This window comes from Coregonus clupeaformis, chromosome 20 (assembly GCF_020615455.1).
Source record: "Coregonus clupeaformis isolate EN_2021a chromosome 20, ASM2061545v1, whole genome shotgun sequence".
Taxonomy (NCBI): domain Eukaryota; kingdom Metazoa; phylum Chordata; class Actinopteri; order Salmoniformes; family Salmonidae; genus Coregonus; species Coregonus clupeaformis.
The window spans coordinates 58,235,289-58,250,409 of record NC_059211.1 but is presented as its reverse complement, the minus strand read 5'-3'; the positions used below and the strand labels follow the sequence as shown (position 1 = coordinate 58,250,409).

Genomic DNA, 15,121 nt, shown 5'->3' with positions numbered 1-15,121 from the left:
CTCTCTGTTCTTCCTCTCTAGGGCCCTCGGCTGCTACATGGAAACCAGTCCACCCAGTTGATCCTGCAGACGGCGTTCCCACTGCAGCAGCAAGGAGCCTTCGCCAGCACGCAACAACAGCAGCTACAACAGCAACATCAGCAGCAGCAGCAACAGCTCCAGCAGCAGCAACAACAACAGCAACAACAGCTCCAACAACAGCAGCAACAGGAGCAGCAGCTGGCCTCTCACAGGGCAGATAGCATGTCAGGCTGCTCCAGCACACAGCCCCAGTAACCCGGCAACATCCAATCAGACATGTGGACTGAACCAAGCCCAGGTCTATTTGTTTGTGTGATGGGGTGAAGAGTTCGGTTGAGAAAGCAGTATTGAGACTATGCCTCTGAGGCCACCCTGCTTCAACTTGGTCTATAGAGTGAGTGATGTATGATGGATGGATGGATGGATCAATAGATGGATCTCTGGCTGCCTGCACTGAACTCATGAGCCACTGGCGCGTCAGAGAGAAAACAATGCTGTGCTCACAGTGAGCACGGGTCACTCTGCTTTATGGCCATACTCAGAACTCTTCCCCCACAGAGACCTCCACTCTGTTGAGGTCCCCTCACCACGGTGACAGGGGCCAGTGCTTGTCCCCTCCCCTACCCTCTTCTTGTGTGTTCAGTGTGTGCTCCCGTCACACTCACAGATTTTATTTATGCAGGGCGATCCAGTCTGGAGCTTCAATCCAGGCTTCAAAGAAGTCCTACAGACAGATGCCTCGTTTTTCTGTATTTGTCATATTATTGTTTTTCATGTCAAAGTAATTATGGGTCAGAAAATATTTTTAAGAATGTCATGTGGATTTAACTTTTATTGTACAGAACAAAAAATATGTAAATATATGGACAAAAAAGAAAAATAACTAATATTTTATATGATGCATGAAATGAAAAGCATAGTCTGTTATTTGTAGCTTTGAATATACCGTTTTTTTCTAGTACTCTATGAAAAAAGGAAACCTAATGGTTGATCTTTTCACAGACTTTCTTCTTCCCAGGGGGTGTGTCTGTTTGGGGGCGTGGGTGTTTGTGTAGTGGACACAGCTGATGCTGCTGGTCGTGTCACAGTTTGTTTCATCCTCTTCCTCACTTTCGTAGTTTTAGGAAAACTCCTCTATTGAGATTAAAAACAGAAATGTTTTAAAGTTACAATATTTTTTTAGAATATATATTGTAGTCCAAAGCGACATGTTGAGGACTAAATAGATACATGCTTTTACTCAGAACAATATTTTAAATAGTAAATAAAGCAAAGACCCAAAGTTGACCAAATAGACTTTAAATGGATCCTATGGAAAGCTTATGAGCTCCTTATTTACTCTGCCATCATGCCTCATAACATTTGTCATAACTATTCATAAGCATTTTTTACTTTTAAAAAGTAATTAGTGTTTATCTTTAGTTTATTTAAATTTGAGGCATTATGACTTTTAAGAGTGGTCTCGTAACGCTCATAGCAATGCATGCAAAGTACCTTTAGGTACAGACTATACTAGTGCTTTACAATACTGTAATTTTTTAGCCCCAAAGGCTTGTGTAGAAAAATGAGTATTCTCATATAAATATATATTCAATTACGTTTTAAATGGTCACAAAAATTACCTTAAACTAAGAAATGCAATTCACACAGTGATATTTCCACCGTTAGAAATCTAGTATCTGTTCTATGAATGAAATGCATCCAATTATGTTCCTACTTTCTCCTGTCACTTGCAACTACAGCATGTGTATGACCTTTATCTCCTATGAAGCCTTTTATGGGTTGGCAATGTCAGAACAAACAAATGAGTGACATCTCTCCTCTTTAGAAAATTAAATGATGGTGGATCTCATCAAATAAGTGTTTGGACAGAATGCCGCTAGCAATTGTTGTGATCTGAGTTCATCTTCATATGTTAGTAAAGTGAGCTTGTCTGTTTATCTAAAGCCAGTCAGACAGTGCTGGAGGCATTACACTGTGGGGGGGTTACTGTCTTAACCAAGAGATGTTCAAATGCTCATCTGACCTACTGGGGTCCTTAAAGTAAACATATAGCACTTATTTATACCTCTTAACATTGTGTACCCCTTACAGACAGTACTCTCCACTTCTCAGTTGTTTGAATGGGAGAAGACAAACTACAACAATGTATCCTAAAGTGCACTGTGGCTAAGCCCAGTCCAGACAAGAATAGAGCAAATGCTAAGGCTATTTGATCCATGACCTAGAACACACATTACCTCTGAAATAGGTGAAACTGGCGTTAGTTGGACCTGCCAAGAGAATTAATTGAAACAATTCATCATACGGATAACAGATGTGGTATGTTTGAAGTTTTTCTGCTCCTGCTGCTCCTGTCAGACTGTACGTATCCCCATGTAACTGTGTTATAAGGTGATGGTTTGATTGTCGTGCTGATGGGGTGTCACTTTCCATGGCAAATTTAAAATGACTGTTGTTGAGTGGGGTCCTATGAACTGGTTGTACTGTACATTGCCATATTAACTTCCATAGGGGATTTCCAGGTTTCTATGGTAACTGTTGTGGAGTGGGGCTCGAGTCTGGTTTTCCAAGCTGCTCATTTCTTGTCAGGGGCCTCTGTAGAATGCCACTTTAGTAGTAGTCATCATGAATGTTCACTTGTCATGGTTAGGGACAGGATTAGTTAAATTCATCTCAAGAAAAAAAACTATTGCCAAACTATTTAGTTATGCTTGCTTGGGCATTTCCCTCATTCCTTGATTTTCAGTGTGAAAATCCTGAATCATGTGGTCAGAAATAAGTTGTTTAATTAGTAGCATTTATCTTTGTGGTCTGTTTGATTTCAATTTACTTTTCTTTATAGATGGCAATTTTTTTTCTTGAGGATTGTGTGAAACCTACATTATTTAACTTTTTATTGGTAGAAGTTGTCAAATCACATATCAAACCTCTCTGGTATCACAGCACAACACTATAAAATGTCTGTGCCCTCTAGGGGTAATTTCCTGCTCTGGTCTCTAACAAGGCTGGCTGCTCCAATCTATGTTCATGTTGCAGTACCTCATGGCAAAACTGTCCCAGGCCCTTGTGTTTACAGTGCAGTAAGTCACACGAAGTCTGCTATTCTCTGCTTTTTGAAATTCACGCTTAGTGCAAATAGTGGTCCCTGCTGCTAGGCTATTGGTGGTGCATTGCCTTGTACAGTAGATCTAAGCTGGTCCTTCTCATAACCACAAAGTTAACGCATATCGGCACAGATTATTCAACACTTTGTATAGAAACGGTTGCTCTTAGTTGTTTCGTCACTGTGATTTTATGATATTCTTTTGACACAAAGTAAACCTGTGCCACCTATGGCGTGATAAACCTTACAGCTACCAGTACCGGGTCAGGCAGTGCAATACTTGAATGAATGTAATTCAATATCAAACACTAACATAGTTGTGTAAAAATGGTCATGCATAATTAAATTAATAGTTGAGGGGGGCTTGGTTAAAAGTATTTTAACAGAAAACAAACCTCATTTTAAGATTATTTTTCTATTGCCAAGCTAGACCTCAAAAGATGAATTGAGCTAGTAGATATGTAACGTCATACACTGTAATATACTGATTTCATTGTGTAGAAAGGGAAGCAAAACAGAAAATACATCTACCCACTGAGTTACCTCAAATGAGAAAGGAATAAAACAAACTGTGACACGTGTGAAGACTATTGATTTAATGTCCCCAAAACAGAACTCCTCATGAGCTCATGGTTATGCAAAGGTGTACTGAAATATTTAAAGAAATCCCTATTTAACATCATATATCCCCCCCATGTAATTGGTTTCTTTTTCCCAATAAATGTTATAAATTCTCTGAAAAAGTGATGAGGAATACTAGATACTTTTGTTGTTTTTATTAAGTTTTAACAATTACGAATGCTAGATTTTAATATTTTGGACCATCTCTAGGATGACCACATTTATGGTCCATTTTAACAAATTACCCATATAAGACTTATTCACATGTTTATTGGACGTATCAAAGTAGGGAATCCCCTATGTTGTATCTCAAAAGGCTACAATAAGGTAATTCAACCCAGACTATGTGAGGTGGGGAAAAATGGAGGGAGTGGTATTAATGTGTTGTATCCAAAGCGAAAGATGGGAATAAATTGTTATACCTGTTTTTAATACCCTGATGGGAAGCCCAATGTAAAAGGTGGGGAATCATGTTCAATGTTCTGATGTACACACTAGAAGTTCTGAATGTCTGTCAGTGAGTGTACTTCTCTCTGCTATCATTTCATCTTTGTATGTGTGGCGTTCTTTGCAGAACACTTGTTTGGCTCATGAAATTAATCTGTGCAGGACACTTTCCAGAAAGCACCTGGAACTGAAATTCTGTTTTAATCGTCAATATCTCTTGGCACTATCGAGTCATAGCCTTGGGCTATGTTCCACTTTTTACACCAGCTGTTCTTGACTTGGGCTAACCCATAATTAGACTTCTAATTTTAGATTTAGAACAAGTAGAATGGACAGTTTGTAGTTTAATGGATTTCTCAACATTTTAGTCAAGTAACAAATTTCACAACCTCTGGCTAGTTCTGTGACACCATATTAGTTGAACCCCAAAATTCAAACACCACATTGATCCTTGAGTGCCCAGAAATCAGTAGAATGGACCAACATATTTAATTGTTCTCAGAGTACCCATATTAAAAAAAGACTTACTACGGTGGCCTCATTTATTTGGGAGTTTCATACCCATTTTATTTCTATGGTGCTAACCCTGCTCTGCAGCATAGCTAAGTTAGGTTGTGTGAAAACCCTAAGACACATTCTGAAGGCATTTTTCATTTTAATGGTGTTTTAATATCACTGCAAGGAGTGTGCTGCTATACATTAATTTCTAGAGCCAGACTAATCTTACATAAACTAAACATAATGGAACCTTTTAAAGCAAACAGTGCCGTTTTCTCCCCTTATTCAATAAAAACGTCTGTTTTCAGTTGAATCCTTTGATGGACAAACCAAACTAGAAGTCGAGTGTCAATTGTCAGGTAAGAAACCTGCTTCTCGCAATTCGCTGCAATCACTCATATCCGGCAGATAGCCTAGCAGTTAAGAGTGTTTGGCAAGTAACCGAAAGGTTGCAAGTTCAAATCCCTGAGCTGACTAGGTGAAATATCTGTCTGTGCCCTTGAGCAAGGCACTTAACCCTAATTGCTCCTGTAAGTTGCTCTTGATAAGACAGAGTCTGCTAAATGACATGTAAATATCCAGGATAACTTGGTACATAAAATATAGTTAAGGTAAGAAATTCTAAGCATGACAGGTTTTATTGAGCATTTAAACATTGATCAGGCTTTTCAATCAAAAGTTAATTTGTCGCAAACCACGTACATGTACACGCTTGATCGGTGTCACAGGGTAAAACTGGTCAAATATTGACAATGGCGTCACATTACCCTGTGCACTTTTTAAAAAGGTATATTCTTGTCTACAGTACCTTCAAAAAAAAAAAGTGAACAAGAACAACATCCTCATCTGTGCTCCAAAGTAGTAAATAAATACCATAACCAACCACTCAGGAAAGGTGCAGTAGAATTAGTGGCTCAGGTCCTTTTTAATCGGCAGTGAAATTTAGGAGGAAGTAAATAAATATTTAGTTCCATGATTTCATCACCAGTAGGCCTCAGACAACCTCTTTATAAACCCTAGTAGCAATTTGAGTGGCAGACAACAGACAGACCAGAGTAGGCTGGTGGGGGAGCTATAGGAGGAAGGGCTCATTTATAAATGGCTGGAATGGTATTAATGGAACGGAGTTTGATACTGTTCCATTCCAGACATTACAATGAGCCGTCCTCCTATAGCTCCCCCCGCAGCCTCCATTGGGCCAGACTGGCCGTGGGGTGTTTCGCTGCCTCGAGGCCAGAATGTAGAATACTGACACTGAATGGGTTACTGCTGCTTCAGGATCCCCATGATGCTTAGAACTGGCATGTCCTGTCTATCTAGCAGATGGAAATCGCTGAATAGTAATATTCACAACAGTGAAGACATTCCCATCCCTGATACAGCTGGAAAAATGGTAGATCAACTCATTATGGGGTTTATGAAGCTAAGTCTGCCCAATGTTACTGTTCAGATGACATTCTGAGGGGAACAAAAAGTATGGCAGTTGACCTGAGGCCTGGCCATAGATCAGAGGGACTGAATCTCTCCACAGTGACCATAACACTCCCCTCCATGGGACTGACCTGGAATCAGTGTTCAGCCGGCATTGACATGGCTGCTAAGCAACACAGCTAATGCTGAGGGGAGATTCTATGCACTCAAAGGATGAGCTGCTCTTAAAGACGTCCTCCAGCAATTTTTTTTAACTTTTCCTGTTGAAAAGCGATATCCCAAGTACACACACAAGGGTAAAAAAATTATATTTGCACATGTTTTATTTTGGTGGGGGGGACAACTGCAAGCTTCAAGGAGTAGGGCATTCGATCACTTTGTCTGATGGTACCCTCTGATGTAATTGACCACCCCCTTGCTTGAGGAACAATAGAGAACAAAAGAGGAAAGCCCCCCCCGTTAAGTAAATCAGATGTTAAATTAGGTGAAAATGAGACTGGAGTAGGATTTTAAAGCATAATATAATAATAACCAAGAATGGGGAATGAATGAACAAACGGAACCCAAGCTCAGTACTGACGGGCCTGAGTGTGAGGGAGAGGTAAGTCTTGTTCTGGGTGTAGGCCACAGGACTCAGACCGGTGAGGGATCACAGACTTAGTAAGACAAGAGAACAGAATTCACACAGACACTAAGTCCCATTAGAGAATATTCTCCATATTTTTCTCTCTCAAACCACACACATTCTTACAAACACACATTCTCGCTCTCACACACAGCCTCTCTTAATAAACATAGTTGAGCTTTACAGGTATGTACAAAATTTGCCTGAAAGTCTTCCCTCCAATTAGAATCCAGCATCTGGCTTGATGAAGAGGGCAGAGAAGGCAAAGGCCAGGAACATGATCCCACCAATGATTGTAACTGAAGAGGAGAGAAAAACACAGAAGTCCAAAACACAATTCCAATGACTACTACATTCATTACAGTATAGGCTATGATGACCACTTGACCAGGAACACTGAAAGGAAGAAAATAAAAAAAACATTACCAGTTCTGACAGATATCTTCTGTGCAATCATCCTTCCTCCAACCACAGCCAGTCCTGTGCACAGACAGTGTCCCAGAGTACCACCCACTGCCACTCCAAAAGGATCCTGAGACAGAGCATTGGTTTATGACACCTTTAACCCTCTCATAGAACCCAAAAGCATGACAGTACAGTAGAAAGAATGCACAAGAATCATTCCTTAACAATACAATTCCTTTTGAGTATACACAGCAACAGTAACCCTTCATCCTGACCTTAATCATTAACTGACTTTGTATCTACTGTAAAATACTTTGCATCTTTATAGCCATGGCTTGAAGTCAAGTGTAACATTTGCCATAGTGTGCCATTTTGACTAGGCAAGCGGACAGACTCAACAGTGGGTCTGTCAGGACTCACCTCCTGGGCACCCAGGATGATGGTGGTGAGCTGAGAGCGGTCTCCCCACTCTGCCAGGAAGGTGAGGGTGAAGGCCTGGATGAACACAGGCGAGATGAAGCTGTGCCACTTCCTCTGAGGATGGCTTGATCCTGAGCCCGACTCAACATCTGGAGCCCCATTTATCAGCTTAGACATCTGCAGCTATAGGAAATAGGAATACAAGCCAAACATTGAAACCCTAGAACAAGAGATACGGCAGGGTAATATGAAAATGCATAACAATATGCAAATGTAGGGAAAAGGCCGTGTGTGTGTACAGACCTCCTCATCCTTCTTTTTAATCTCAGCCTGCACCTCCTCCAGCTCCTCCTGGCCCTCATCTGGACTCATCTTCAGCCCCTCTCTCAGCATGCGCACACCAAAGATAGCGAACAGAGCCGTAGACACGTAGTATGTGTAGATCCTGGGGATGATAGTGGTGGCATAGCCAAACATCACTGATAAAAACACAAGAAAGTCTTGGTTAGACAAAGAACAGGCAGGGTGATGGCCCTGTAGTCTGTACAGATCCAAATATTCACACAAACATTCGGACAAACCCAGGATGCATCAGTGGTATCTCCACTAATTGGGATACATGAACGAACTTAGAAGCCAGGTCACATCTATTCCAATCACAGGGGTTTTTCTGCAAAGAAAAGTCTTGGGTGGGCCACCTACGTGTTTTTCGGGCCGTCTATGTCCAAACAGTAAAACATTTAAATAAATATTTTATGAAAATAATTGTTGGGATTGAAAAATGTTCTGTGTAAACCTAAACCCAAATGTTGTTTAAGTTTACGATATAAAGTATTTAGAAAATATAATGGACCTAGATATTTTTTAATAAGATCATCTTTGATAACTAACATTCACCTAAATAAAAGCTAGACAGCCAGGGAGAATGTTAAACTCAAATGTATGCATTCAGGAGTATTTTGGTCATTGATGTTGTTATAATGTTTGAGTCATTCAGATAGTATAAGACATGGCAAATTGTGTAGAATTGCAGGAAATTGCTTTAAAACTGAATTTCTTTCTCTCAGCCTCATAGCAAAATGTGTAGAATTGCAGGAAATTAGCAAACTGCAACATTGTATCTCCGCCACATGGCAAAATGTGTAGAATTGCATGAAATTTGCTTTAAAAATCGCAAAATTGGGCCACTGCAGCAAACAGGAGGGCCTCTAACGTTTTCAGTCGGGTACTGCACCATTGACCACGGCCATGTCCACACCCCCGCCATGCCCACCACCTATACCCCATTTTGAACCAGAAAACCCCCAGAATCATCAGGGGCCCCCCCTCTCATCCACTAACCTGAGATGCAGGTCATAAAGCCAAGCGCTAGCATTGCCCCCAACAGCACAGTGAGGCGGTTGTAGCGCATTGCCATGATGGCAGCGATGAAGAAAGTCTTGTCTCCCAGCTCAGAGACAATGATGACAGAGATGGCAGCCACAAAGGCATGGATGAAGCCCAGGTTCTCGGATTTGCTTGAGTCATTTCCACTGACCTCAGGGCCAATGGCGTGAGCAGTAGGTGCTTTCTGTTGAAGAGGGAAACAAATGTCAGTTCAGGTCCACAACAGGTTGGCCATGAAAACCATGTTATGATTAGTGTGTCCACATAATGTATCTTGGAATGTGTAAAGTCTGTCTAATTGAAGCAGGTAGTCAAGTTACGTTGAGGGGTACAATAATACTCGTTAGCTATGAGAATCAATTACTTCACTGATTGCTAGTTCAACTTCCTGACTTGGGCTCGTGACATGAACAGAACGCGGAACTGAACACCACACGAGCTCGAAAGGAACAGCCAGCAAACCCAGATTGCAATGTTTCCCCCCAATCCATGTCCCCAAAACGTGAACCTCGAAAGGAGGTCAGTGACTAGGGGAATAGATACTGGTGGTGGTGACGTTACTTTGGCTATACTAACTAGCTAGTTAGCATTAGCTATCTATGTGGAATGCTTTCGAGTTGCTAACGTTAGTTAGCTAGCTAGTCCGCTACCGTTAGCATGCATGCGAAACATCGGTGTATTGCATTTTATTGATGATCGCTAGCTAGCTACCTCTTGTGGCGTTTGTTCTTGGACTGGTTTGTGTTCCTCCTGGATCCCAGCAACTCCGGCCGACATCAACACGGCGACAGCCAGGGGCAGCAGGACACATATCACACTTCTGTTAGCCCTTCCATCCCTTACGCCGGCCAGGAGAAGCATTTCAGCGAAGCGCGCAGATTATGTTAAAATGCTGATAATAAGGGCAGTTTGCAGTAGCGTAACTATGTGTTTATCAAAATTACTGCGCCCTTACTGTGTGACTCACTCGATATAATTAGCTGTAAACTGCCTAACTACATAGCTAGCTAGTAGTTCGCAGAGAAGGCAATCTGTCCCTCACTGACTGATCGAACTCATACGGGATATGAAGTTGGTACCTGAAAGACAAGGAGGACGTGTATGTAATGTGCTGACGTACCTACTCTGCAGTACTGTCATTGGCTATTTCAACTGTCAATTGCTAGATGTCATGGAAAATGTCACTTTAGAGATACTTGCAAATCCATGAAGGAGTGCGTTCAGTACGACAGAACGGTGTGCAACGTTGTATAGAACGGTTATGTACTGAACGACCAGTTAAATAACGTTGTGGTTGTATGGTTAGCTGCGGGAAGTAGGAGCGCTGAGCAAGCCTCGAAATAAATCTGTGCATTGTGCCCTTGGGCTGAATATAATAAATATAATTACCTTCTCCAGACTGCCAATCGCCCATGCTCCGAAGCACCTCTCAATTACATGGCTCTCTCAGATATCTCAATTCTTATTAGCCAATGCCCCTCACCTGATCGGGTCCTTCTCACAGGCATTGCAGCTCCAAAGTAGGCTACAAGGGAAGATAGACACATCAGGGATGCAACGGTGCGCCTCCTTCTTATCAAATTCCGAGGCGCATATTGATAAGATGTTAGAAGAACTGTCCACATTTACTTTGTCAGCCAACAAGATGAGTAAGGAACAGCAAAAGCACTAGCCTATGTCAATCTACTATATCCAATAGTACAAAAGTTGACCTATTCCAAACATACTCTGGGACAGTTGTGGGATGCTATAGATCCCAAATTAATACAACAAACCTTTTAAAAGGCATGAGGCTGATGCAACAGATCAGAATGTTTAGCTTAAAATGTTGATAAACTATTAGGGTATTTCTTCACATTATAAGCACAGCAATGCGCACACTGCAGTAGGCTATAAAGCGAATGTTCCAAAATGCAATTAGTGGGAAAACACAGTTCTCAAAAGTGCACCGCAAATGCTAGCGGTTTCATATGAAAGAGATGAAAATATCCTTCAGAAATGTAGAAAGAGGGAAGCTCTAAAGACGCAACAACAAGCATGGATTGTTAATATGACTAGGATTGTGTCTTTGGATGATGGACAATGAAAGAAAGTTGAGAACATGAGAGAAATACAGGTTTCAATGGCATAGGAAGTGTTTATAAAATAATCCCCTTAACATTCCTATGTTTGGAACACAGTAAGACATGCCTCATAACATGATGAAAAAATGTCCAAGTTTTAAACAATTACCTTAATGGTTAAAGCGTTTCAAAATGTTGACTGCCTCCGCTCAGATTGCAAGGTGGGTGATGTTGCAGTGCGCAACAGGCACTGGCCTTTCTCTCCTATCTGAATGAACAGTGCCTCAAGTATGGCTACAGAATCAAGACTTTTGATATTAATAATGATCCTACATTATATTTGTCAAACATGACTGGCGTTTAGCCTATATATATGTAATTAAAAGTCTCACTAAAGTGGCTACATTTTCAGGGGCCTCCCTTGTGTCAGCATCGGTCTGGACATGACAGGCTGTAGCCAATATACATAGGCTATCACCTACACTTCGACATGTAGGCAAATTATTTATGTGCATTTGTAACAGATGTATATCGTACTCTCCTTGCATTGTGTTTTCTCCTAATAAACCACATCAGCCAGTGGTCCCAGTTGAACATCATTTATTTCTGTTATTAAATGGGAAACAGCACGTTAGTTGTGCAGAGCTTAACGATATGGATGGTTGTCGGTGGCAAAATCTGTAGCATGAAGGCAACTGTGTTAGCAGTGGGCTTATGTGACCATTATGTCGGTGTATGCTAGCTAACACACTTGTCTACAGCAATCATATGCCAAAGCACATCTCAGAAAGCCCCTCAATCCCTAACAGGTACAATATACCCACACATGTATAAATCAGTAACGTACAGCAACCTTGTACACATTGTAAAATATAAAACAGTATTCAGAACATGACCTACCCCTTGCATCACATTTTCATACTGGGAAGACCTGACGTTCGCGATCTCCCCCCCTAGCTGCAAGCAGGGCCAATCACAACACGCCTTATTGTCATCAGAGTTGAACCAACCAATAAGAATGCTTGAACATTAAATACACATTTCTTTAGAGGCAAGTGGAAACATAACCAACCCTGTTACACTGTTTTTCTTAACAGAATAGCTACTGTTTTTCGGTTTTCAAATCAATTGAATTGCCTATTCTGGTTAATGACCTTGGTGCACTAGCAGCCCTTGGTGCCCTGGCAGATTGGACACCTCTTCAAAGCCAAATGACTTTGCCCTAAAATCACAAAATCACAGGCCTGGTGCTGAGGCTGCTGCAGCAGCCCCTGAAAATCAGAATTAAAAAATAAATAATAATAACTGGAATTTTTCACAAAAGGCCTTTACTAGTCCTGTATTAGCAGACCGATATTGTCACGGTTCCCTCAGACAGAACCCAGAAGCAGACCAGGACAAGGAGAGTTGAACGAAGGTGAGGGTTTATTACAGATTCAAAAAAGGTGCAGGATAATCCAGGGAACAGAGCGGGCGGCGTGGATGAGTTGTTGAGGGTGCAGTTGTTGGTCCAACGATGGCTCGGCAGCCGCCGACCATCAGGCAGAGGTAGGGTGAGGGTTCCGGACGAGTGACTGGAGATGGAACAAAAACGGAGGTAAGTCAACAATAAACCAACAAGGTACAAAACAACAAAACTATCGCTAGAAGCTCTAGGACTGATACTTTGATAAACCTACTGTTCATGGCTAACGATCCGGCAGGAACTGGATGTTTGGCCAGAGCCTAAGAAGGGTGATGATCAGGACCAGGTGTGCAGATTGCTGATGGGATGCAGGTGCGGAAAACAAGAGAGCTCCCCCGGAGCGTTCCCGAACCCTCGGGAAACTGGAGATCACGAACAGGAAAAACTAGTCACCAGACAGGACCCGACTCAGACTGCCGGGATCGTTACAGTACCCCCCCTCCGGCCAACGCCACCGGCGGACCTCCCGGAGCGCCAGGATGGAGGCGGTAGAAATCACTGATGAGGTCAGCATCTAGGACCTGTCGCCGCGGAATCCAACTCCTCTCTTCAGGACCATACCCCTCCCAGTCCACGAGATACTGAAACCCCGGCCCCGCCGTCTGGAATCCATGATGCGACGCACCGTGTAGGCAGGACCACCTCCGATCATCCGAGGAGGAGGAGGAGGAGGCGGAGGAGGCAACAGAGGACTGAGGAAGACAGGCTTGAGGCAGGAGACATGAAAGGTGGGATGGACTCTGAGCGTCCTCGGTAGTTTGAGTCGAACTGCCACTGGATTGATCACCTTCTCCACCACAAACGGACCAATGAACTTCGGCAACAACTTCCTAGACTCAGTCCGTAAAGGAAGATCCCGTGTGGCCAACCAGACCCTATCTCCGATGGTGTAGGTGGGAGCGGGGATCCGGCGACGATCGCCTGGAGCTGATACCGGTCCGAAACTCTAAGGAGTGCCTTTCTGGCCCGATGCCAGGTCCGGTGGCAACGACGAATATGGGCCTGAACAGAAGGCACTGAGAGCTCCTTCTCCTGAGAAGGGAACAAGGGAGGTTGGTAGCCATACAGGCACTGGAAGGGAGACATCCCAGTGGCAGATGTAGGGAGAGTATTGTGGGCATACTCAACCCAAGGCAACTGAGAGACCCAGGAGGTGGGGTTGGAAGAGACCAGACAGCGTAGCGTGGATTCCATCTTCTGGTTGGCTCTCTCCGCCTGACCATTGGATTGGGGGTGAAAACCAGATGTGAGACTGACTGTAGCTCCAATGGCCAAACAGAAGGACTTCCAGACAGCAGAGGTAAACTGAGGGCCACGGTCGGAAACGATATCACAGGGCAAACCGTGGACCCTGAAAACCTCCTAACCAGGATCTCGGACGTCTCCGAGGCAGAGGAAGCTTGGCAATTGGCACAAAGTGGGCGAACTTGCTGAATCTGTCCACGATAGTCAGAACGACCGTGTTCCCCTCAGAAGCGGGCAACCCAGTGACGAAGTCCAGGGCCAGATGCGACCATGGTCGCCGGGGAATAGGAAGGGGGGTGAAGTAGTCCAGAGCTGGGCCGATTGGTACTCTTATTCTGCGCACACACTGGACAGGCAGCAACAAAACCCCGAGTATCCTCGGCCATGGCAGGCCACCAAAAACGTCTGCGAAGAAACGCCATTGTCCGAGCCACGCCAGGGTGACAAGCCATCTTACTGGCGTGGGACCATTTGAGGACAGCAGGACGAACCGACTCAGGCACAAACAACCGACCGGGTGGACCGTTACGGGACCGGGCTGAGTCCGAAGGGCCGCCAGCACCTCCTCCTCAATCTTCCACATAACTGCTCCCACGACGCAGTTCCGGGGGAGGATTGTCTCGGTCTTGGACCCACTCTCCTCCGTCTTGGAGAACATCCGGGACAAGGCGTCCGCCTTGCCGTTCTTAGATCCAGGTCGAACGTCAGGGCAAACTTGAATCGTCCGAAAAACAACGCCCACCTGGCCTGGCGGGAGTTGAGACGTTTAGCCGATTGCACGTAAGCAAGATTCTTGTGGTCAGTCCAGACAATAAACGGTTGCTCCGCCCCCTCCAACCAGTGGCGCCACTCCTCCAAGGCAAGTTTCACCGCGAGAAGCTCCCGGTTACCCACATCGTAATTCCTCTCCGCAGGCGAAAGGCGACGAGAGTAGTAGGCGCAGGGATGGAGTTTACTGTCCGTGGAGCATCGCTGCGACAGGATGGCGCCAACTCCCACATCAGACGCGTCCACTTCAACGACGAACTGACGGGCCGTGTCCGGTTGAGAGAGAATCGGTGCGTTGGTGAATCGCCTCTTCAAATCCAGAAACGCTCGATCCGCCTCCGGATTCCACTTGAAGGTCCTGATACTGGAAGTCAAGGCAGTTAACGGAGCGGCCACACGGCTGTAATCCCCGGATGAATCTGCGGTAGAAATTCGCAAACCCCAAAAATCTCTGGAGCTGCAATCTCGTACCGGGCTGGGCCCATTCCAGAACCGCTCTAACCTTCTCCTGGTCCATCCTAATCTCTCCCCTGGAGATGATGTACCCGAGAAAGGATGTCGTGTGGGCGTGAAACTCGCACTTCTCGGCCCCTTCACGAACAGGCGATTCTCCAACAATC

The 15,121-nt window shown here is 43.9% G+C and overlaps 2 protein-coding genes across 5 annotated transcripts in view; one reads left to right on the top strand and one right to left on the bottom strand.

The window, feature by feature from the left end:
* LOC121533952 (circadian locomoter output cycles protein kaput-like) overlaps positions 1-3,712 on the top strand; it is a 39,278-nt gene extending 35,566 nt beyond the window's left edge. For all 4 annotated transcript variants that reach the window (XM_041840345.2, XM_041840342.2, XM_041840344.2 and 1 more), the window contains exon 22: positions 22-3,712. In XM_041840345.2, coding sequence (XP_041696279.1) covers positions 22-276 — 255 coding nt within the window. In that variant the 3' untranslated portion in view covers positions 277-3,712. The remainder of the gene's footprint in view (positions 1-21) is intronic.
* A 1,596-nt stretch (positions 3,713-5,308) lies between these two features.
* LOC121533961 (transmembrane protein 165) lies at positions 5,309-10,293 on the bottom strand. The gene is made up of 6 exons (XM_041840357.2): positions 9,672-10,293; positions 8,916-9,144; positions 7,878-8,053; positions 7,575-7,757; positions 7,176-7,281; positions 5,309-7,048 (listed from the first exon to the last, which is right to left on the bottom strand). The coding sequence occupies exons 1-6, from the start codon at positions 9,819-9,821 to the stop codon at positions 6,972-6,974; spliced, it is 921 nt and encodes a 306-aa protein (XP_041696291.1). The 5' UTR covers positions 9,822-10,293; the 3' UTR covers positions 5,309-6,971.
* Between the last annotated feature and the right edge of the window lie 4,828 nt (positions 10,294-15,121).